General features: G+C 49.6%; 1 protein-coding gene across 2 annotated transcripts in view; it reads left to right on the top strand.

The window, feature by feature from the left end:
* Window positions 1-17,261, top strand: part of PSME4 (proteasome activator subunit 4) — a 338,013-nt gene that overhangs the window by 181,870 nt on the left and 138,882 nt on the right. For both annotated transcript variants that reach the window (XM_068233125.1, XM_068233124.1), the window contains exons 21-27: window positions 101-156; window positions 6,649-6,705; window positions 7,057-7,112; window positions 9,232-9,330; window positions 12,242-12,304; window positions 12,376-12,471; window positions 15,613-15,744. In XM_068233125.1, the coding sequence (XP_068089226.1) occupies window positions 101-156; window positions 6,649-6,705; window positions 7,057-7,112; window positions 9,232-9,330; window positions 12,242-12,304; window positions 12,376-12,471; window positions 15,613-15,744 (559 nt within the window). The remainder of the gene's footprint in view (window positions 1-100; window positions 157-6,648; window positions 6,706-7,056; window positions 7,113-9,231; window positions 9,331-12,241; window positions 12,305-12,375; window positions 12,472-15,612; window positions 15,745-17,261) is intronic.

The raw sequence follows: 17,261 nt of genomic DNA, 5'->3' as shown, positions 1-17,261 counted from the left end.
TCACCCTGAAATGGGGATCTGGAGAGTTACACATTCCTGCCTGACTTGTTCTGTGTGTTGGTGATGATGTTGTGTAATTGAATGTGCTGTCCTGTCGCAGGGTGAAGACCATGGTCCCCCTGGATGAGACCAAGCTCTTCACTGGTATAGACTATGGTGAGTATTCTGCTCTCCTGGGGATCTGACCAGAAGCTGGGCCACGCTTTCAAGTGTACCTGAGATAACACAAAAATTCATCCATACCCGGGGCTTCCTCGGCCTGATCGCTCCCTCTGCACCGTCCTCCGTCTCCTGGATCTTCCGATGGGGCTTCCTCGGCCTGATCGCTCCTTCTGCACCGTCCTCCGTCTCCTGGATCTTCCGATGGGGATCCCGGTGACTTTGGCCAGTCGGCGCAGGCTCAGAGAGCCGGGCATGCTCCCCCATACCAGGAGAGTTCTGTGCCTGCACAGTGGTACTGCACAGGACGGGAGCGCGCAGCTGGCTGGTGCATACGCAGCAAGCCCCACCTCCCAAAGTTACTGTGAGCCCTTGCGGTGTATCCAGGAGTTGGAGGATGGCGCAGAGGAATCGATCCGGCTGAACAGGGTGGAGGAAGCCCCAGGCATGTGTCTCCTCTCAGGTTCTCACTAAGGGGATGGAGTAGGTTGTATTACGTTGCTGGACTGGGTCACACATGGCTCCTCAGAGAGCTGATTGGTGGTTGGGAGAACATCACTGCCAGGTTCTTCCATTGATGCATTAGCCTGTCGCTGATCCTGCTTTATGGATACAGCAGTGATGGGAGCACAATGGGGGGTAAGGTATTGCCACTTTATCAGCATTAGCATAATACAATATCACACAGTGTTGGGAAATGTACACTGACCACCAGGAAGGGACTGAAGGTGGATGTGTTGCCGGGGAAGTATAATGAGGCTGCACCAGGAAGCAGTTTGTGATGAGCTGTGAGATTGGTCAGCAGTAATCTTCTCTTCCTGTAGTGTTATGTTAGGTACACACCGTACAATTTTCTGTTAGATTTACCTGCCAGATAGATCTTTTCCAGCATGTTGGGAAAAACAGCTATATCTGGCAGGTAAAACCTGGTACACACCATGCAATTTCCATCCGATAGATGGGTCAAATATAGATCATTTACGACAGGTCCAATCGGTTTACATACAGGTGATCAGAAAAACGATCGGCAATCTGATTGGATTTGTCGGAAATTATCGATCGACCCATCTATCTGATAGGAAATTGCATGGTGTGTAGCAGACGTTAGCAGGGCTTAGAGCTGGGGGGAGGGGGGTTGTTTGAGCTTCTGATAGGTGGTAACACTGGGGGGGGGGGGGGGGGGGCTCTGATCTTCTATTCCTAGTTAGGATTAGGGACACGTTTTTGAGTCTTTGCTTGAAGTATAGAAAGTCCAGTTCATTTATTTTGTAGAAATTCCATATTTTGAAATCTTAAGCTTTATGTACTATCCCATTCCCTTGTATTAGTTTACAATATGTTTTATAATCCTCTGTGAAGCTGAACTTTAATGTGCGTTTTCCGCCAGGCCTGGGTTACTCCAGTTTTAAGTTGGTGGAAATTTGTGGGAGGAGAGGAGCGAGCATAAACATTCATGCCATGCTCACTATAATCTGGAGCGGCCCATAATCAGGGCGATCTCTCCTGAATGTTTCCTGTATTGTGCCGCAGCCATGTTATATGGGACAGGAGTTCTCTGCTCCAGATCTCTGTCACTGACTGGGAGGAGAGGAGCGAGTATAAACATTCATGCCGTGCTCACTATAATCTGCAGCGGCCCATAATCAGGGCGATCTCTCCTGAATGTTTCCTGTATTGTACCGCTGGCTGCAGCCATGTTATATGGGACAGGAGTTCTCTGCCCCAGATCTCTGTCACTGACTGGGAGGAGAGGAGCGAGCATAAACATTCATGCCATGCTCACTATAATCTGCAGCGGCCCATAATCAGGGCGATCTCTCCTGAATGTTTCCTGTATTGTACTGCTGGCTGCAGCCATGTTATATGGGACAGGAGTTCTCTGCCCCAGATCTCTGTCACTGACTGGGAGGAGAGGAGCGAGCATAAACATTCATGCCGTGCTCACTATAATCTGCAGCGGCCCATAATCAGGCGATCTCTCCTGAATGTTTCCTGTATTGTGCCGCAGCCATGTTATATGGGACAGGAGTTCTCTGCTCCAGATCTCTGTCACTGAGTGGGAGGAGAGGAGCGAGCATAAACATTCATGCCATGCTCACTATAATCTGCAGCGGCCCATAATCAGGGCGATCTCACCTGAATGTTTCCTGTATTGTACCGCTGGCTGCAGCCATGTTATATGGGACAGGAGTTCTCTGCCCCAGATCTCTGTCACTGACTGGGAGGAGAGGAGCGAGCATAAACATTCATGCCATGCTCACTATAATCTGCAGCGGCCCATAATCAGGGCGATCTCTCCTGAATGTTTCCTGTATTGTACTGCTGGCTGCAGCCATGTTATATGGGACAGGAGTTCTCTGCTCCAGATCTCTGTCACTGACTGGGAGGAGAGGAGCGAGCATAAACATTCATGCCATGCTCACTATAATCTGGAGCGGCCCATAATCAGGGCGATCTCTCCTGAATGTTTCCTGTATTGTACCGCTGGCCGCAGCCATGTTATATGGGACAGTCTGTCACTGACTGGGAGGAGAGGAGCGAGCATAAACATTCATGCCATGCTCCCTATAATCTGGAGCGGCCCATAATCAGGGCGATCTCTCCTGAATGTTTCCTGTATTGTACCGCAGGCTGCAGCCATGTTATATGGGACAGGAGTTCTCTGCCCCAGATCTCTGTCACTGACTGGGAGGAGAGGAGCGAGCATAAACATTCATGCCGTGCTCACTATAATCTGCAGCGGCCCGTAATCAGGGCGATCTCTCCTGAATGTTTCCTGTATTGTACTGCTGGCCGCAGCCATGTTATATGGGACACTCTGTCACTGACTGGGAGGAGAGGAGCGAGCATAAACATTCATGCCATGCTCACTATAATCTGGAGCGGCCCATAATCAGGGCGATCTCTCCTGAATGTTTCCTGTATTGTACCGCTGGCCGCAGCCATGTTATATGGGACAGGAGTTCTCTGCTCCAGATCTCTGTCACTGACTGGGAGGAGAGGAGCGAGCATAAACATTCATGCCATGCTCACTATAATCTGCAGCGGCCCATAATCAGGGCGATCTCTCCTGAATGTTTCCTGTATTGTACTGCTGGCCGCAGCCATGTTATATGGGACACTCTGTCACTGACTGGGAGGAGAGGAGTGAGCATAAACATTCATGCCATGCTCACTATAATCTGGAGCGGCCCATAATCAGGGCGATCTCTCCTGAATGTTTCCTGTATTGTACTGCTGGCTGCAGCCATGTTATATGGGACAGGAGTTCTCTGCCCCAGATCTCTGTCACTGACTGGGAGGAGAGGAGCGAGCATAAACATTCATGCCATGCTCACTATAATCTGGAGCGGCCCATAATCAGGGCGATCTCTCCTGAATGTTTCCTGTATTGTACTGCTGGCTGCAGCCATGTTATATGGGACAGGAGTTCTCTGCCCCAGATCTCTGTCACTGACTGGGAGGAGAGGAGCGAGCATAAACATTCATGCCATGCTCACTATAATCTGCAGCGGCCCATAATCAGGGCGATCTCTCCTGAATGTTTCCTGTATTGTACCGCTGGCCGCAGCCATGTTATATGGGACAGTCTGTCACTGACTGGGAGGAGAGGAGCGAGCATAAACATTCATGCCATGCTCACTATAATCTGGAGCGGCCCATAATCAGGGCGATCTCTCCTGAATGTTTCCTGTATTGTACTGCTGGCTGCAGCCATGTTATATGGGACAGGAGTTCTCTGCCCCAGATCTCTGTCACTGACTGGGAGGAGAGGAGCGAGCATAAACATTCATGCCATGCTCACTATAATCTGGAGCGACCCATAATCAGGGCGATCTCTCCTGAATGTTTCCTGTATTGTACTGCTGGCTGCAGCCATGTTATATGGGACAGGAGTTCTCTGCCCCAGATCTCTGTCACTGACTGGGAGGAGAGGAGCGAGCATAAACATTCATGCCATGCTCACTATAATCTGCAGCGGCCCATAATCAGGGCGATCTCTCCTGAATGTTTCCTGTATTGTACCGCTGGCTGCAGCCATGTTATATGGGACAGGAGTTCTCTGCCCCAGATCTCTGTCACTGACTGGGAGGAGAGGAGCGAGCATAAACATTCATGCCGTGCTCACTATAATCTGGAGCGGCCCATAATCAGGGCGATCTCACCTGAATGTTTCCTGTATTGTACCGCAGGCTGCAGCCATGTTATATGGGACAGGAGTTCTCTGCCCCAGATCTCTGTCACTGACTGGGAGGAGAGGAGCGAGCATAAACATTCATGCCATGCTCACTATAATCTGGAGCGGCCCATAATCGGGGCGATCTCACCTGAATGTTTCCTGTATTGTACTGCTGGCTGCAGCCATGTTATATGGGACAGGAGTTCTCTGCCCCAGATCTCTGTCACTGACTGGGAGGAGAGGAGCGAGCATAAACATTCATGCCATGCTCACTATAATCTGCAGCGGCCCATAATCAGGGCGATCTCTCCTGAATGTTTCCTGTATTGTACTGCTGGCTGCAGCCATGTTATATGGGACAGGAGTTCTCTGCCCCAGATCTCTGTCACTGAGTGGGAGGAGAGGAGCGAGCATAAACATTCATGCCATGCTCACTATAATCTGGAGCGGCCCATAATCAGGGCGATCTCTCCTGAATGTTTCCTGTATTGTACCGCTGGCTGCAGCCATGTTATATGGGACAGGAGTTCTCTGCCCCAGATCTCTGTCACTGACTGGGAGGAGAGGAGCGAGCATAAACATTCATGCCATGCTCACTATAATCTGGAGCGGCCCATAATCAGGGCGATCTCACCTGAATGTTTCCTGTATTGTACCGCTGGCTGCAGCCATGTTATATGGGACAGGAGTTCTCTGCCCCAGATCTCTGTCACTGACTGGGAGGAGAGGAGCGAGCATAAACATTCATGCCATGCTCACTATAATCTGCAGCGGCCCATAATCAGGGCGATCTCTCCTGAATGTTTCCTGTATTGTACCGCTGGCTGCAGCCATGTTATATGGGACAGGAGTTCTCTGCCCCAGATCTCTGTCACTGACTGGGAGGAGAGGAGCGAGCATAAACATTCATGCCATGCTCACTATAATCTGGAGCGGCCCATAATCAGGGCGATCTCACCTGAATGTTTCCTGTATTGTACCGCTGGCTGCAGCCATGTTATATGGGACAGGAGTTCTCTGCCCCAGATCTCTGTCACTGACTGGGAGGAGAGGAGCGAGCATAAACATTCATGCCATGCTCACTATAATCTGCAGCGGCCCATAATCAGGGCGATCTCTCCTGAATGTTTCCTGTATTGTACTGCTGGCCGCAGCCATGTTATATGGGACACTCTGTCACTGACTGGGAGGAGAGGAGTGAGCATAAACATTCATGCCATGCTCACTATAATCTGGAGCGGCCCATAATCAGGGCGATCTCTCCTGAATGTTTCCTGTATTGTACCGCTGGCCGCAGCCATGTTATATGGGACAGGAGTTCTCTGCTCCAGATCTCTGTCACTGACTGGGAGGAGAGGAGCGAGCATAAACATTCATGCCATGCTCCCTATAATCTGGAGTGGCCCATAATCAGGGCGATCTCTCCTGAATGTTTCCTGTATTGTACCGCTGGCCGCAGCCATGTTATATGGGACAGGAGTTCTCTGCTCCAGATCTCTGTCACTGAGTGGGAGGAGAGGAGCGAGCATAAACATTCATGCCATGCTCACTATAATCTGGAGCGACCCATAATCAGGGCGATCTCTCCTGAATGTTTCCTGTATTGTACCGCTGGCCGCAGCCATGTTATATGGGACACTCTGTCACTGACTGGGAGGAGAGGAGTGAGCATAAACATTCATGCCGTGCTCACTATAATCTGGAGAGGCCCATAATCAGGGCGATCTCTCCTGAATGTTTCCTGTATTGTACTGCTGGCTGCAGCCATGTTATATGGGACAGGAGTTCTCTGCCCCAGATCTCTGTCACTGACTGGGAAGGATCATCGAGATGCAAATACTTCCGAAATGATGAAAATTTGTATGTAAATGTATGCAGCTTAAAGAAGGACCAATCATTTTAAACCTGAGTGCATAAACTCGGCAGAATTTGCAGATGTTTGATCATCCCTCTCACTGACCCAGGCAATACCAGGGGCTTCCTCTGACGCTGGCTGTACCTGGCTGTCACTATTCTGTATTGTTACAAAGGGGTTGTTTTATATTTAGTGGTAATGGTGACAGCTTGTGGGGTTTTTGTAGGCATCATTATGAATTATGTTGATGAAACTGATGACATATTGCTGCTGTGATCATGTGACTCGATGAATTGACAATTCTGTAATGTACTTCTCCAGGCTTCCTAACTCCAGATACTATAAGTTTCAGGGATGTTGGTAATGTGTGGTGTTGGCGTCGTTGGCCCTGTAATGTGCAATGTGAGAGCTTGGCAGCAGAGCTCACATTCAGCTTGTCCTTTTTGTGTTTTAGACCCTGCCAGAGAAAACTACAGAGAAACCATTTCAAAAACACTCAGGAAACTCTTGCGTAAGTTCTTGTTAGTTTGTTTTTACGGTTTTATGACTGGTACAGCGAACACTGAAAGTGATGCTTATTGTACAAGCCTAATTCTGCTGCTTTAGGACAGACATTCCCCTTTATGGCTTGCAGTCACTGCCTGTCCTGAATGATGCATTCTGGGTGGTGTTATTGCTCACATGAAGGTGAATGCAGGTGTCAGGACGCTGCAATCCAGGCACATTATCCTTCAAGCACAGGGAATGATTGATTGATTGATTGATTGATTGATTGATTGAACAAGCTATGTCTGTAGATATGGTCGGGATCTTCTACGTTGTGTATGTATCATAGCTCTGCTTCTTCTCCTTCCCACAACAGACTTCATACTCGATCACTCAGAAGATGACACCAAGTCCTTATTTCTGATCATTAAGGTGAGGATCAGATGATTGTCAGTACCAGCCGGGTTCTATAGGGGGGGGGGGGGGGGTGCCATGCTGCCATGGGTACCCATAGGTAATATAATACCATCATTCCCCTGATGCATTGCAAGGATGATCCTCCACCCTCCCCATGTAAAGAATAAAACAGTAAAGCAGCTTGTGGCAGAGAGACTGGTAAGTTATCTCTCTCTCTGCCCCCACTGGCATACAGACGGTGCTCGCTCATGCCCAGTAGGCGGTAACCTGCTTATGGGCTGTGATGTCATTTCCTCCATGAAAGTAATTTAAGCTTTACACTAGGAGATGCACGGCTATTAATGTGCTCTGTAAGAGAGTTAGGGAAGTCCTCCCAGTCCCGTACCCCAGTAAGGAAGTCCTCCCAGTCCCGTACCCCAGTAAGGAAGTCCTCCCAGTCCCGTACCCCAGTAAGGAAGTCCTCCCAGTCCCGTACCCCAGTAAGGAAGTCCTCCCAGTCCCGTACCCCAGTAAGGAAGTCCTCCCAGTCCCGTACCCCAGTAAGGAAGTCCTCCCAGTCCCGTACCCCAGTAAGGAAGTCCTCCCAGTCCCGTACCCCAGTAAGGAAGTCCTCCCAGTCCCGTACCCCGGTAAGGAAGTCCTCCCAGTCCCGTACCCCGGTAAGGAAGTCCTCCCAGTCCCGTACCCCGGTAAGGAAGTCCTCCCAGTCCCGTACCCCGGTAAGGAAGTCCTCCCAGTCCCGTACCCCGGTAAGGAAGTCCTCCCAGTCCCGTACCCCGGTAAGGAAGTCCTCCCAGTCCCGTACCCCGGTAAGGAAGTCCTCCCAGTCCCGTACCCCGGTAAGGAAGTCCTCCCAGTCCCGTACCCCGGTAAGGAAGTCCTCCCAGTCCCGTACCCCGGTAAGGAAGTCCTCCCAGTCCCGTACCCCGGTAAGGAAGTCCTCCCAGTCCCGTACCCCGGTAAGGAAGTCCTCCCAGTCCCGTACCCCGGTAAGGAAGTCCTCCCAGTCCCGTACCCCGGTAAGGAAGTCCTCCCAGTCCCGTACCCCGGTAAGGAAGTCCTCCCAGTCCCGTACCCCGGTAAGGAAGTCCTCCCAGTCCCGTACCCCGGTAAGGAAGTCCTCCCAGTCCCGTACCCCGGTAAGGAAGTCCTCCCAGTCCCGTACCCCGGTAAGGAAGTCCTCCCAGTCCCGTACCCCGGTAAGGAAGTCCTCCCAGTCCCGTACCCCGGTAAGGAAGTCCTCCCAGTCCCGTACCCCGGTAAGGAAGTCCTCCCAGTCCCGTACCCCGGTAAGGAAGTCCTCCCAGTCCCGTACCCCGGTAAGGAAGTCCTCCCAGTCCCGTACCCCGGTAAGGAAGTCCTCCCAGTCCCGTACCCCGGTAAGGAAGTCCTCCCAGTCCCGTACCCCGGTAAGGAAGTCCTCCCAGTCCCGTACCCCGGTAAGGAAGTCCTCCCAGTCCCGTACCCCGGTAAGGAAGTCCTCCCAGTCCCGTACCCCGGTAAGGAAGTCCTCCCAGTCCCGTACCCCGGTAAGGAAGTCCTCCCAGTCCCGTACCCCGGTAAGGAAGTCCTCCCAGTCCCGTACCCCGGTAAGGAAGTCCTCCCAGTCCCGTACCCCGGTAAAGAAGTCCTCCCAGTCCCGTACCCCGGTAAGGAAGTCCTCCCAGTCCCGTACCCCGGTAAGGAAGTCCTCCCAGTCCCGTACCCCGGTAAAGAAGTCCTCCCAGTCCCGTACCCCAGCGCTGCCACTCGATTACATGACAAATGTCTGCCTGCTGCAGGGAAATGGCTTAATAGTAAATGTGACTCGCTGTGAAGTCCCCCATAGGCAGAGATACCGCAGAAGCAATTGTTCAAAGCATGCTTCATATTTGTGTCTCTTGTGATTGTTTTATTTACTTTTATTTTTATAGTACCAGTAATTGTATTTGTGTTACAATCCAGTCAGATGTATTAGCAGGCCGCAGTGCCTCGGGAGCTGGCTTTGCATTACTTGCTGCCAAAAAGGATCAGAAGGTGTTGTTTACAATTTTTAGAACATTTCCCATGTAATGCCCCCAATCTATTTCCTGCCAAACACTGGATTGGACAGTATCTGTTACTCACCTGTCCTGTGTGTGAACGTGTCTTGCAGATCATCAGCGACCTCCTTCAGTTCCAGGGATCCCATAAGCACGAGTTTGACTCAAGATGGAAAAGTTTCACTCTGGTCAAGAAGTCCATGGAGAACCGGGTAATATATTCTGTGTCCCCCCCCCCCCCAGCACTTCGCTTCCCACTCTGCGGCTTTGTGGATTTACACGGACAGGAAGTAGACATGAATGCCTGAGATTTGGGCAGAATTCTCCATTAGTGTTTGGGATTGCAGCAAATTCTGGGATCAGAGCTTTTCATGCCATCGTGTCTTGTAGAAACCCATCAAACTACTGAAGAGGGTTTTTAAAAGGGACATGACTGTTTTACCTTCACAGGACCTATACAATGCTCCGAACTGAGGCTTGTCGCTAAAGTCAGCTGGAAAGCCTCGTGTTTAGCTATGATGGTGCAGTGATTTATAGAAAACCTGTAACTACAAAAAGTTCCCCTGGGGGTACTCGCCTAGGTAGGGAGAAGCCTCCAGATCAGATCTAGGCTTCCCCCGTCTTCCTGTGTCCCACGCCGGTCTCGCTATGCCCCTCTGAACAGCGGGCATGTAAATATTTACCTTCCTGGCTCCAGCGCAGGCTCAGTATCGGCTCTCCGCTCGGAGATAGGCGGAAATAGCCGATTGCTGTCAGTCCGCTCTCCTGCGCAGGTGAAAGTCTCCTGCAAGTCTCCTGCGCTTGCGTAGTAGAGCGGACCTGACAGACATTGGGTATTTCCTCCTGCAAGTCTCCTGCGCTTGCGTAGTAGAGCGGACCTGACAGACATTGGGTATTTCCTCCTGCAAGTCTCCTGCGCTTGCGTAGTAGAGCGGACCTGACAGACATTGGGTATTTCCTCCTGCAAGTCTCCTGCGCCTGCGTAGTAGAGCGGACCTGACAGACATTGGGTATTTCCTCCTGCAAGTCTCCTGCGCTTGCGTAGTAGAGCAGACCTGACAGACATTGGGTATTTCCTCCTGCAAGTCTCCTGCGCCTGCGTAGTAGAGCGGACCTGACAGACATTGGGTATTTCCTCCTGCAAGTCTCCTGCGCCTGCGTAGTAGAGCGGACCTGACAGACATTGGGTATTTCCGCCTATCTCCGTACGGTTTGCCGCAACAGCGCCCCCCGCTGGAACCAGGAAAGGTAAATAAATCAGCGCTTGTCGAGGGAGGATTGGGGGGCACTTCGGGGGAGTCAGCACTGGACTGCCTGCAGCTACAGGGGAGGGGGAAGCCTCATTAGGACCCTGAGACTTCCCCCTCCCGAGGTGAGTGCCCCCCAGGGGAACATTTTTTGGTTACAGAGTCTCTTTAATTTAAGGACATCCTAGGTGAAAATAAACTGATGAGGAAAACAATTGTATTCATCCTCCTTCTCCTAAAAATTACTTTAAAAATATCCCACAGTTATATTTTATATTTAAATCTAGTTTTTAAAGAGTAACTTTCGGGCTTAAAATCAAAAATCAATTGTTTATTTTTATCTGGTAAACAAATAATGAGGGTGATAATCAGGCAATCCAAAAGTTAAAATCACTATTACTTTTCTTGTTTATAAATTATTATTCCCCAGTTCACCTGACTCTTATTTGGTACACAAAAGAGAAGTTGCAGGGCATGCTGGGTTGTCTTTTTGCTTCTCTACTTCCCCCTCAGACTTACAGTAACTAATGCAGCCTGATTGGCTGAAGCCTCTTTCCCTCCTGTTTTCTCCTCCCACACGTCTGTTCCTCTCTGATTGGCCAATATTCCTCAGGCTATAACAATGCACTTTCTATAGTGAAGGGCGGGCAAATCAGGCAGAGGAGACTAAGGGCGGATATTACATCACTACTGGCTTCAAAATAGCCACAGTAAATCTGGAAACTGTCTAGAATTGGACTCTTTACTTTTCCTTTATAAAATTCACAGGAATCATAACGTGGACAGTACAATACATATGTTATGTAAGTAGAGCAAGTATTTATCTACTTATACATTTGTTTTTTTCCCTGAGATAGTATGGCTGACAGCTCCTCTTTAAGCTTTTACTGTTTCATTGTCTCTGCTCAATGGCACCTGCCAGAGCTAAAATCTATGAACTGTTGACCTTTTTTATCTCTTTCCTGCTCTCAGAAACCATTTACTGACAGGAAAGTACTTTATGGCTGTAATCACTAATCAGTGAGGGTTCTGCTATAGCCTGACCCAGACCGACCCGGACAGATACTGTTACTTTACGTACCTGATTCTTACCTCCGGCAGAGAAAGAAAGGAACACAGCCTAGTTATATGTGTGCTGGGGACTATACATACACATGTCTATCTCATCATGTCACTTCGGGTGTCCTTTAAGGGCTTATTTTCTATGTGCTGCATTAAAAACCTCTGAGTTGGAACTGAGTGCTCCTGTGTCTAGACGAGGCAGAGGTAAGAGGGAACGTTTCCTGGGTGTGGCCTTGTAACGCCTCCAGATCAGAGGTTTCTAACCTGTATGTGTGAGGTGATCTGTCCTATGAAGGCCAACAGATAGTGAATACTGCAAACAGATTGCAAGTAAGCTCTCATGCAACTTGAAGGTGTTATTGGCCATTCATTGGCCTAAAACATTTGCCTGTGTATGCACTCTATATTTCCATACACATGCTCAATCGCCATCATTTTGGGAGACCGTGGTTTACCGTGTGGGCGGAGCTTAAAGGGCGACAAAAAAAGTTGGTTGGGTCCAAACTGGGGACAGATTCCTCGAATCGCCTCTTCCCCGGCCGCGTATCGCCTGAGTTGGGCGCCGCTATAGCTGGAATATTTTATTCCAATCGTCAGACACTGAATTGCTTTTCCCTTCATGTTGCTACGGCTCGGAGGGGGAGAGTATTTAGGGCCGCCAGCAGGGTGAGCCCTTATTCAGGTGGCCCTGCGCCCAGCTGACCGGCGACGTAGTTAGACGTACGGCAGATTCCTCTGAGCTCCAGATCTGAGGATGCAGATGCAGGTTCTGAGGAACAAATAACTAATATGGTTGTGCGATTCTGTCTTCCAGCTTCAGGGCAAGAAGAGGCACATCCGAGCGCTGCTGATAGACCGAGTCATGCTGCAGCACGAGGTATGAGATCTTACCGCTGGCTTACTATTGCTGCAGGATTATGTGGTCCCATAATGACTCTCTTCTTACAGCTGAGGACACTGACAGTGGAAGGCTGCGAATACAAGAAGGTCCACCAAGACCTGGTCCGGGATCTGCTGCGGCTCTCCACAAGCTCCTATGGCCAGGCAAGTCGGGCCTTTCTCAAGCTTCTCATCCCTCAGTCGTTCATGTTCCAGTATATTTGAGAAAGAGTGATGTGGCTGGAGGCAAAGTCTTGCCTTTTTTTTCCATTTAGGAATGTAAAGGATGGTATTGTAAATTATGGTTGCAGTTTTTCAAGATTTAAACAGAACCCGAGGCAGTTCCATGGAGGGGCAGACGGGACACAGGGGTATGTTCTCTGCCTCATGACCTGCCTCTCTGTGTCCCCCCACCGCCGCTTTCTGTACCCCCCCCCCCACCGCCGCTCTATAGCCCCCCAAGATTGGCGACAATATTTGTCACTATCTCAGAGGTAAACATGGGGGAGGCATTCCCTGTTTATAACACCTGCCAGGGGCGTTCCTGCAGGGTTTCCAGAGCTGCCATTGGGCAGCTGTCTCTCCCTGGCCACGCCCCTGCCCTGCCGCTCCTCCGCCTCCCTGCGCGCTGGATGAGAGAATGAATCTCTCATCCCAGCGTTGTGACCCAGAGGTCGTGAACGTGGGCTACCTGATCTGCTCAGCCCCCGGATCAGGTAGCCTATGTCTTTTTTTTTTTTTTTTTTTTTTGTTTAAAAAGAAATTGTACTTGTTCTCTCTCTCTCTCTCTCTCTCTCTCTCTCTCTCTCTCTTCTCTCTCTCTCTCTCTCTCTCTCTCTCTCTCTCTCTCTCTCTCTCTCTCTCTCTCTCTCTCCATCTCTATCTCTCCCCCCCCTCTCTCTCTCTCTCTCTCTCTCTCCCTCTCTCTCTCTCTCTCTCCCCCCCCCCCCCTCTCTCTCTCTCCCCCCCCCCCTCTCTCTCTCTCTCTCTCTCCCTCCCCTCTCTCTCTCTCTTTCTCTCTCTCTCCTCTCTCTCTCTCCATCTCTATCTCCCCTCTCTCTCTCTCTCCCCCCCCCCCTCTCTCTCTCTCTCTCTCCCTCCCCCTCTCTCTCTCTCTTTCTCTCTCTCTCTCTCTCTCTCTCTCTCTCTCTCTCTCTCTCTCTCTCTCTCTCTCTCTCTCTCTCTCCATCTCTATCTCTCCCCCCCCCCCTCTCTCTCTCTCTCTCCCCCCCCCCCCCCCCCTCTCTCTCCAAATCCAAATCCAAAAAAGCTTTATTGCAGGACCAAATACATTTAGCATTGCCAAAGCAAAACAAAACAAAACATTAACATGGGGGGGGGGGGGGGTTGTGGGAATAAGGGAAGGATATAGGGAGTTGGGGTGTATAGTCCATAGGTGTGTGGATGATGTAAGGGACAGCATGGGGGACTGGGATATACAGTCCATAGGGGGGTATTGGGGGGAATACAGTCCATGTGGTATCATGTTCCTCTCAGTTGGTGGCAGGCTGTGACATATCGGGCAGCTATTTGCACGGTTGTTTCCTCCTCCCCCAGTAGGATGTAGAGTTTCCGCTCCTCATCTGTGAGGTAAAATCCTGGATGTGGGCGGAGAGTCTCTGGAAGTGGGCGGTCCTCACATGTGCATATTTGCTGCAGTGTAGCAGGAAGTGGGCCTCATCCTCCAAGACCTCCTGGTCGCATTGTCTGCACAGTCTCTCCTCCCGGGGCTTCCATGTCTGTCTGTGCCGCCCTGTCTCTATCTCCAGGCTGTGGGCACTCAGACGGTACAAACTCAATACCTGTCTGTCTTTGTGGTGATGTAGCCTCCCCAGATATGGAGCCATTGTGTACTCCCTCTGTAGTGATTGATAGACAGCGAGTTTCTTGGAATTCTTTATGTCACATCTCCATTCCTCTATGTATCGTTCCTTGCAGCTTTCTATAGTCTGTTTTATTTGGGCTTTTGTCAGCCTGTGTTGGTGGCCTTGGCTGGGCTGGCTGCTGATGCTTTGCTTGAGAGCGCGTGGTATGGCCTCACCCCCCTGGCTCAGTGAGGATTTATGGTGGTAAGTGCTGGGGTTGCTGCTCTGTATATGCGCCCAGTATGAGAGCGCACTCTGCTGGATAGTCAGCCATAGTGGTATGGCCTCGCCCCCCTGGCTCAGTGAGGCTTTATGGTGGTAAGTGCTGGGGTTGCTGCTCTGTATATGCGCCCAGTATGAGAGTGCCCTCTGCTGGATAGTAAGCCATAGTGGGAACCTGCCTAGCTCTGCCCGGCAAGCTGAGTTTGAAGTGCTTCGATGGACTTGGAGGAGATACTTGCAGAACTCTAGATGGAAGATTTCTGTTGGGCTGGAGTCCCATTTTGATTGGTCAGGGTAGGTGACCGGGCCCCATACCTCACTGCTATAGAGCAGGATTGGGGTGATGATGCTGTCGAATATCTTTGCCCACACTCTCACTGGTGGTTTTAGGTGGTAAAGCTGTCTTCTGATGGCATAAAATGTTCTGCAGGCTTTGTCTTTCAGGGCCTGTACTGCTGGTTTAAAGCTTCCTGATTGGTTGATCTCAGCCCCAGGTAGGTGTAGCTGTTAGTGGACACCAGTGGGGAGCCATTTAATATAAATGAGGAGGTAGGGGTTTTATTTCCATTCTTCCTCTGGAACACCATCACTTTTGTCTTCTTTGGGTTGATGGGCAGTGCCCATGTGGTACAGAAAGTCTCCAATACTGACAGGCTGTCCTGTAGTCCTTTCTCTGTTGGGGAGAGCAGCACAAGGTCATCTGCATACAGCAGGAACTTCACCTCACGGTCATGCAGGAGGAGGCCTGGAGCTGGGAAGGATTCCAGGGCTCTCTCTCTCTCTCTCTCTCTCTCCCTCCCCCTCTCTCTCTCTCTTTCTCTTTCTCTCTCTCTCTCTCTCTCTCTTTCTCTTTCTCTCTCTCTCTCTCTCTCGGTCTCTCTCTCTCTCGGTCTCTCTCTCTCTCGGTCTCTCTCTCTCTCTCCCTCCCCCCCCCCCTCTCTCTCTCTCTCCCTCCCCCTCTCTCGCTCTCTCTCTCTCACGGTCTCTCTCTCTCTCTCCCCGTCTCTCTCTCTCTCCCCCTCCCCCTCTCTCTCTCTCCCTCTCAGTCTCTCTCTCTCCCTCTCAGTCTCTCTCCCTCTCAGTCTCTCTCTCTCCCTCCCCCTCTCTCTCTCTCTCTCTCTCTCTCTCTCTCTCTCCCCTGTATATAAGCCTTGATGTCTGGGGTGAAAGGGGTGATGTCATTTCCTGCCAGCTCTCTCATGTGTTCCTGTTTCTACAGGTCAGGAATAAGGCTCAGCAGGCATTTTTCACGGCTCTGGCAACGTATAACTTCTGCTGCCGGGACATAATCCCTCTGGTGCTGGAATACCTGCGGCCAGACAGACCTGACGTCACTCAGGAGCAGTTCAAAGTAAGTGTCCTGTGTGCCGTTTATAAGGCTGCATTGTATACCTGGAATCGGAAGACATAACTTCTCAAATGTTATGGCCAAGGTCAGCCAACTCAATGTGTTACAGATTACACAGCATGCTCATGGTGAACCAGAAGGCCTAGGAGTGTGTAAGGGGCTGAAAGAGATAGAAAACGAATTCATGTCATACTATATTCATTAACCATTTCAGCCCGCGGGGATTTTTCACCTTATGCATCAGAGCAATTTTCACCTCCCATTCATTCGCTAATAACTTCATCACTACTTATCACAATTTATTGATCTATATCTTGTTTTTTTCCGCCACTAATTAGGCTTTCTTTGGGTGGTACATTTTGCTAAGAATTATTTTTTTATAAATGCATTTTAACAGGATTAATAAGAAAAAAAATGGAAAAAATTCCTGATTTCTCAGTTTTCGGCCATTATAGCTTTAAAATAATCCACGCTACCATAATTAAAACCTATGTATTTTATTTGCCCGTTTGTCTCGGTTATGACACCATTTAAATTTTGTCCCTATCACAATGTATGGCGCCAATATTTTATTTGGAAATAAAGGTGCATTTTTTCAGTTTTGCGTCCATCACTATTTGCAAGCTTATAATAAAAAAAATGTTCGTAGTATACCCCCTTCACATGCATATTTAAAAAGTTCAGACCCTTAGGTAACTATTTGTCTTTTTTTTTTTTCCATTAATTTTTATTTGGGTAATATTTTGGTGTGGGAGGGAAACAAACAGTTAATTTTTAATGTTATTATATGTGTAAATTGTAATGTAAAAAATATGTAGATGTAGTTTTACTATTTGGCTACAAGATGGCCACCTTGAATTTTTTTTCCCCTCCTTGTGCTTCTCACTAACCGGAAGCACAAGGGGGACGTGGAAATTTTTACGGGCAGAAAGACTGAAGCCTCTTGTAAGAGCACTTCAGTTTTTCTGATGGGGACACGGATCGGTGATCAGGAACCATGTTCCCGTTCACTGATCCCAGGGCTACCGGGAGACACCACGGGAGCTCGCCGAAGCATGGCACCACAGCAGAGCAGCCGCCCGGACATGAGCTTCACGTCTGGGCGGCAGAAATGGTTAAAGAGAACCTTAACTGAGAGGGATATGGAAGTCTCCTTTTAAACAATACCAGTTACCTGGCAGTCCTGCTGATCTCTTTGGCTGCAGTAGTGGCCGAATCACACACCTGAAACAAGCATGCAGCTAATCCAGTCTGACTTCAGTCAGAGCACCTGTTCTGCATACTTGTTGAGGGGCTGTAGCTAAAATTATTAGAGACACAGGATCAGCAGGACAGCCAGGCAACTGGTATTATTTTAAAAGGAAAAATCCATATCCTTCCCCGTTTAGGTTCCCTTTAAGAAATCTTACTTTAACAAAGTTGAATTTTAAACACATATACAGAAATGTAAGGAACTTACAATACTCCATATCAAATTTAGAATAGGGTCCCCCCCAGAGCAGTTTTGATGTTTTAGCTGT

Source organism: Hyperolius riggenbachi, chromosome 4 (assembly GCF_040937935.1).
Source record: "Hyperolius riggenbachi isolate aHypRig1 chromosome 4, aHypRig1.pri, whole genome shotgun sequence".
Taxonomy (NCBI): domain Eukaryota; kingdom Metazoa; phylum Chordata; class Amphibia; order Anura; family Hyperoliidae; genus Hyperolius; species Hyperolius riggenbachi.
This window is presented reverse-complemented; position numbering and strand designations above follow the sequence as displayed.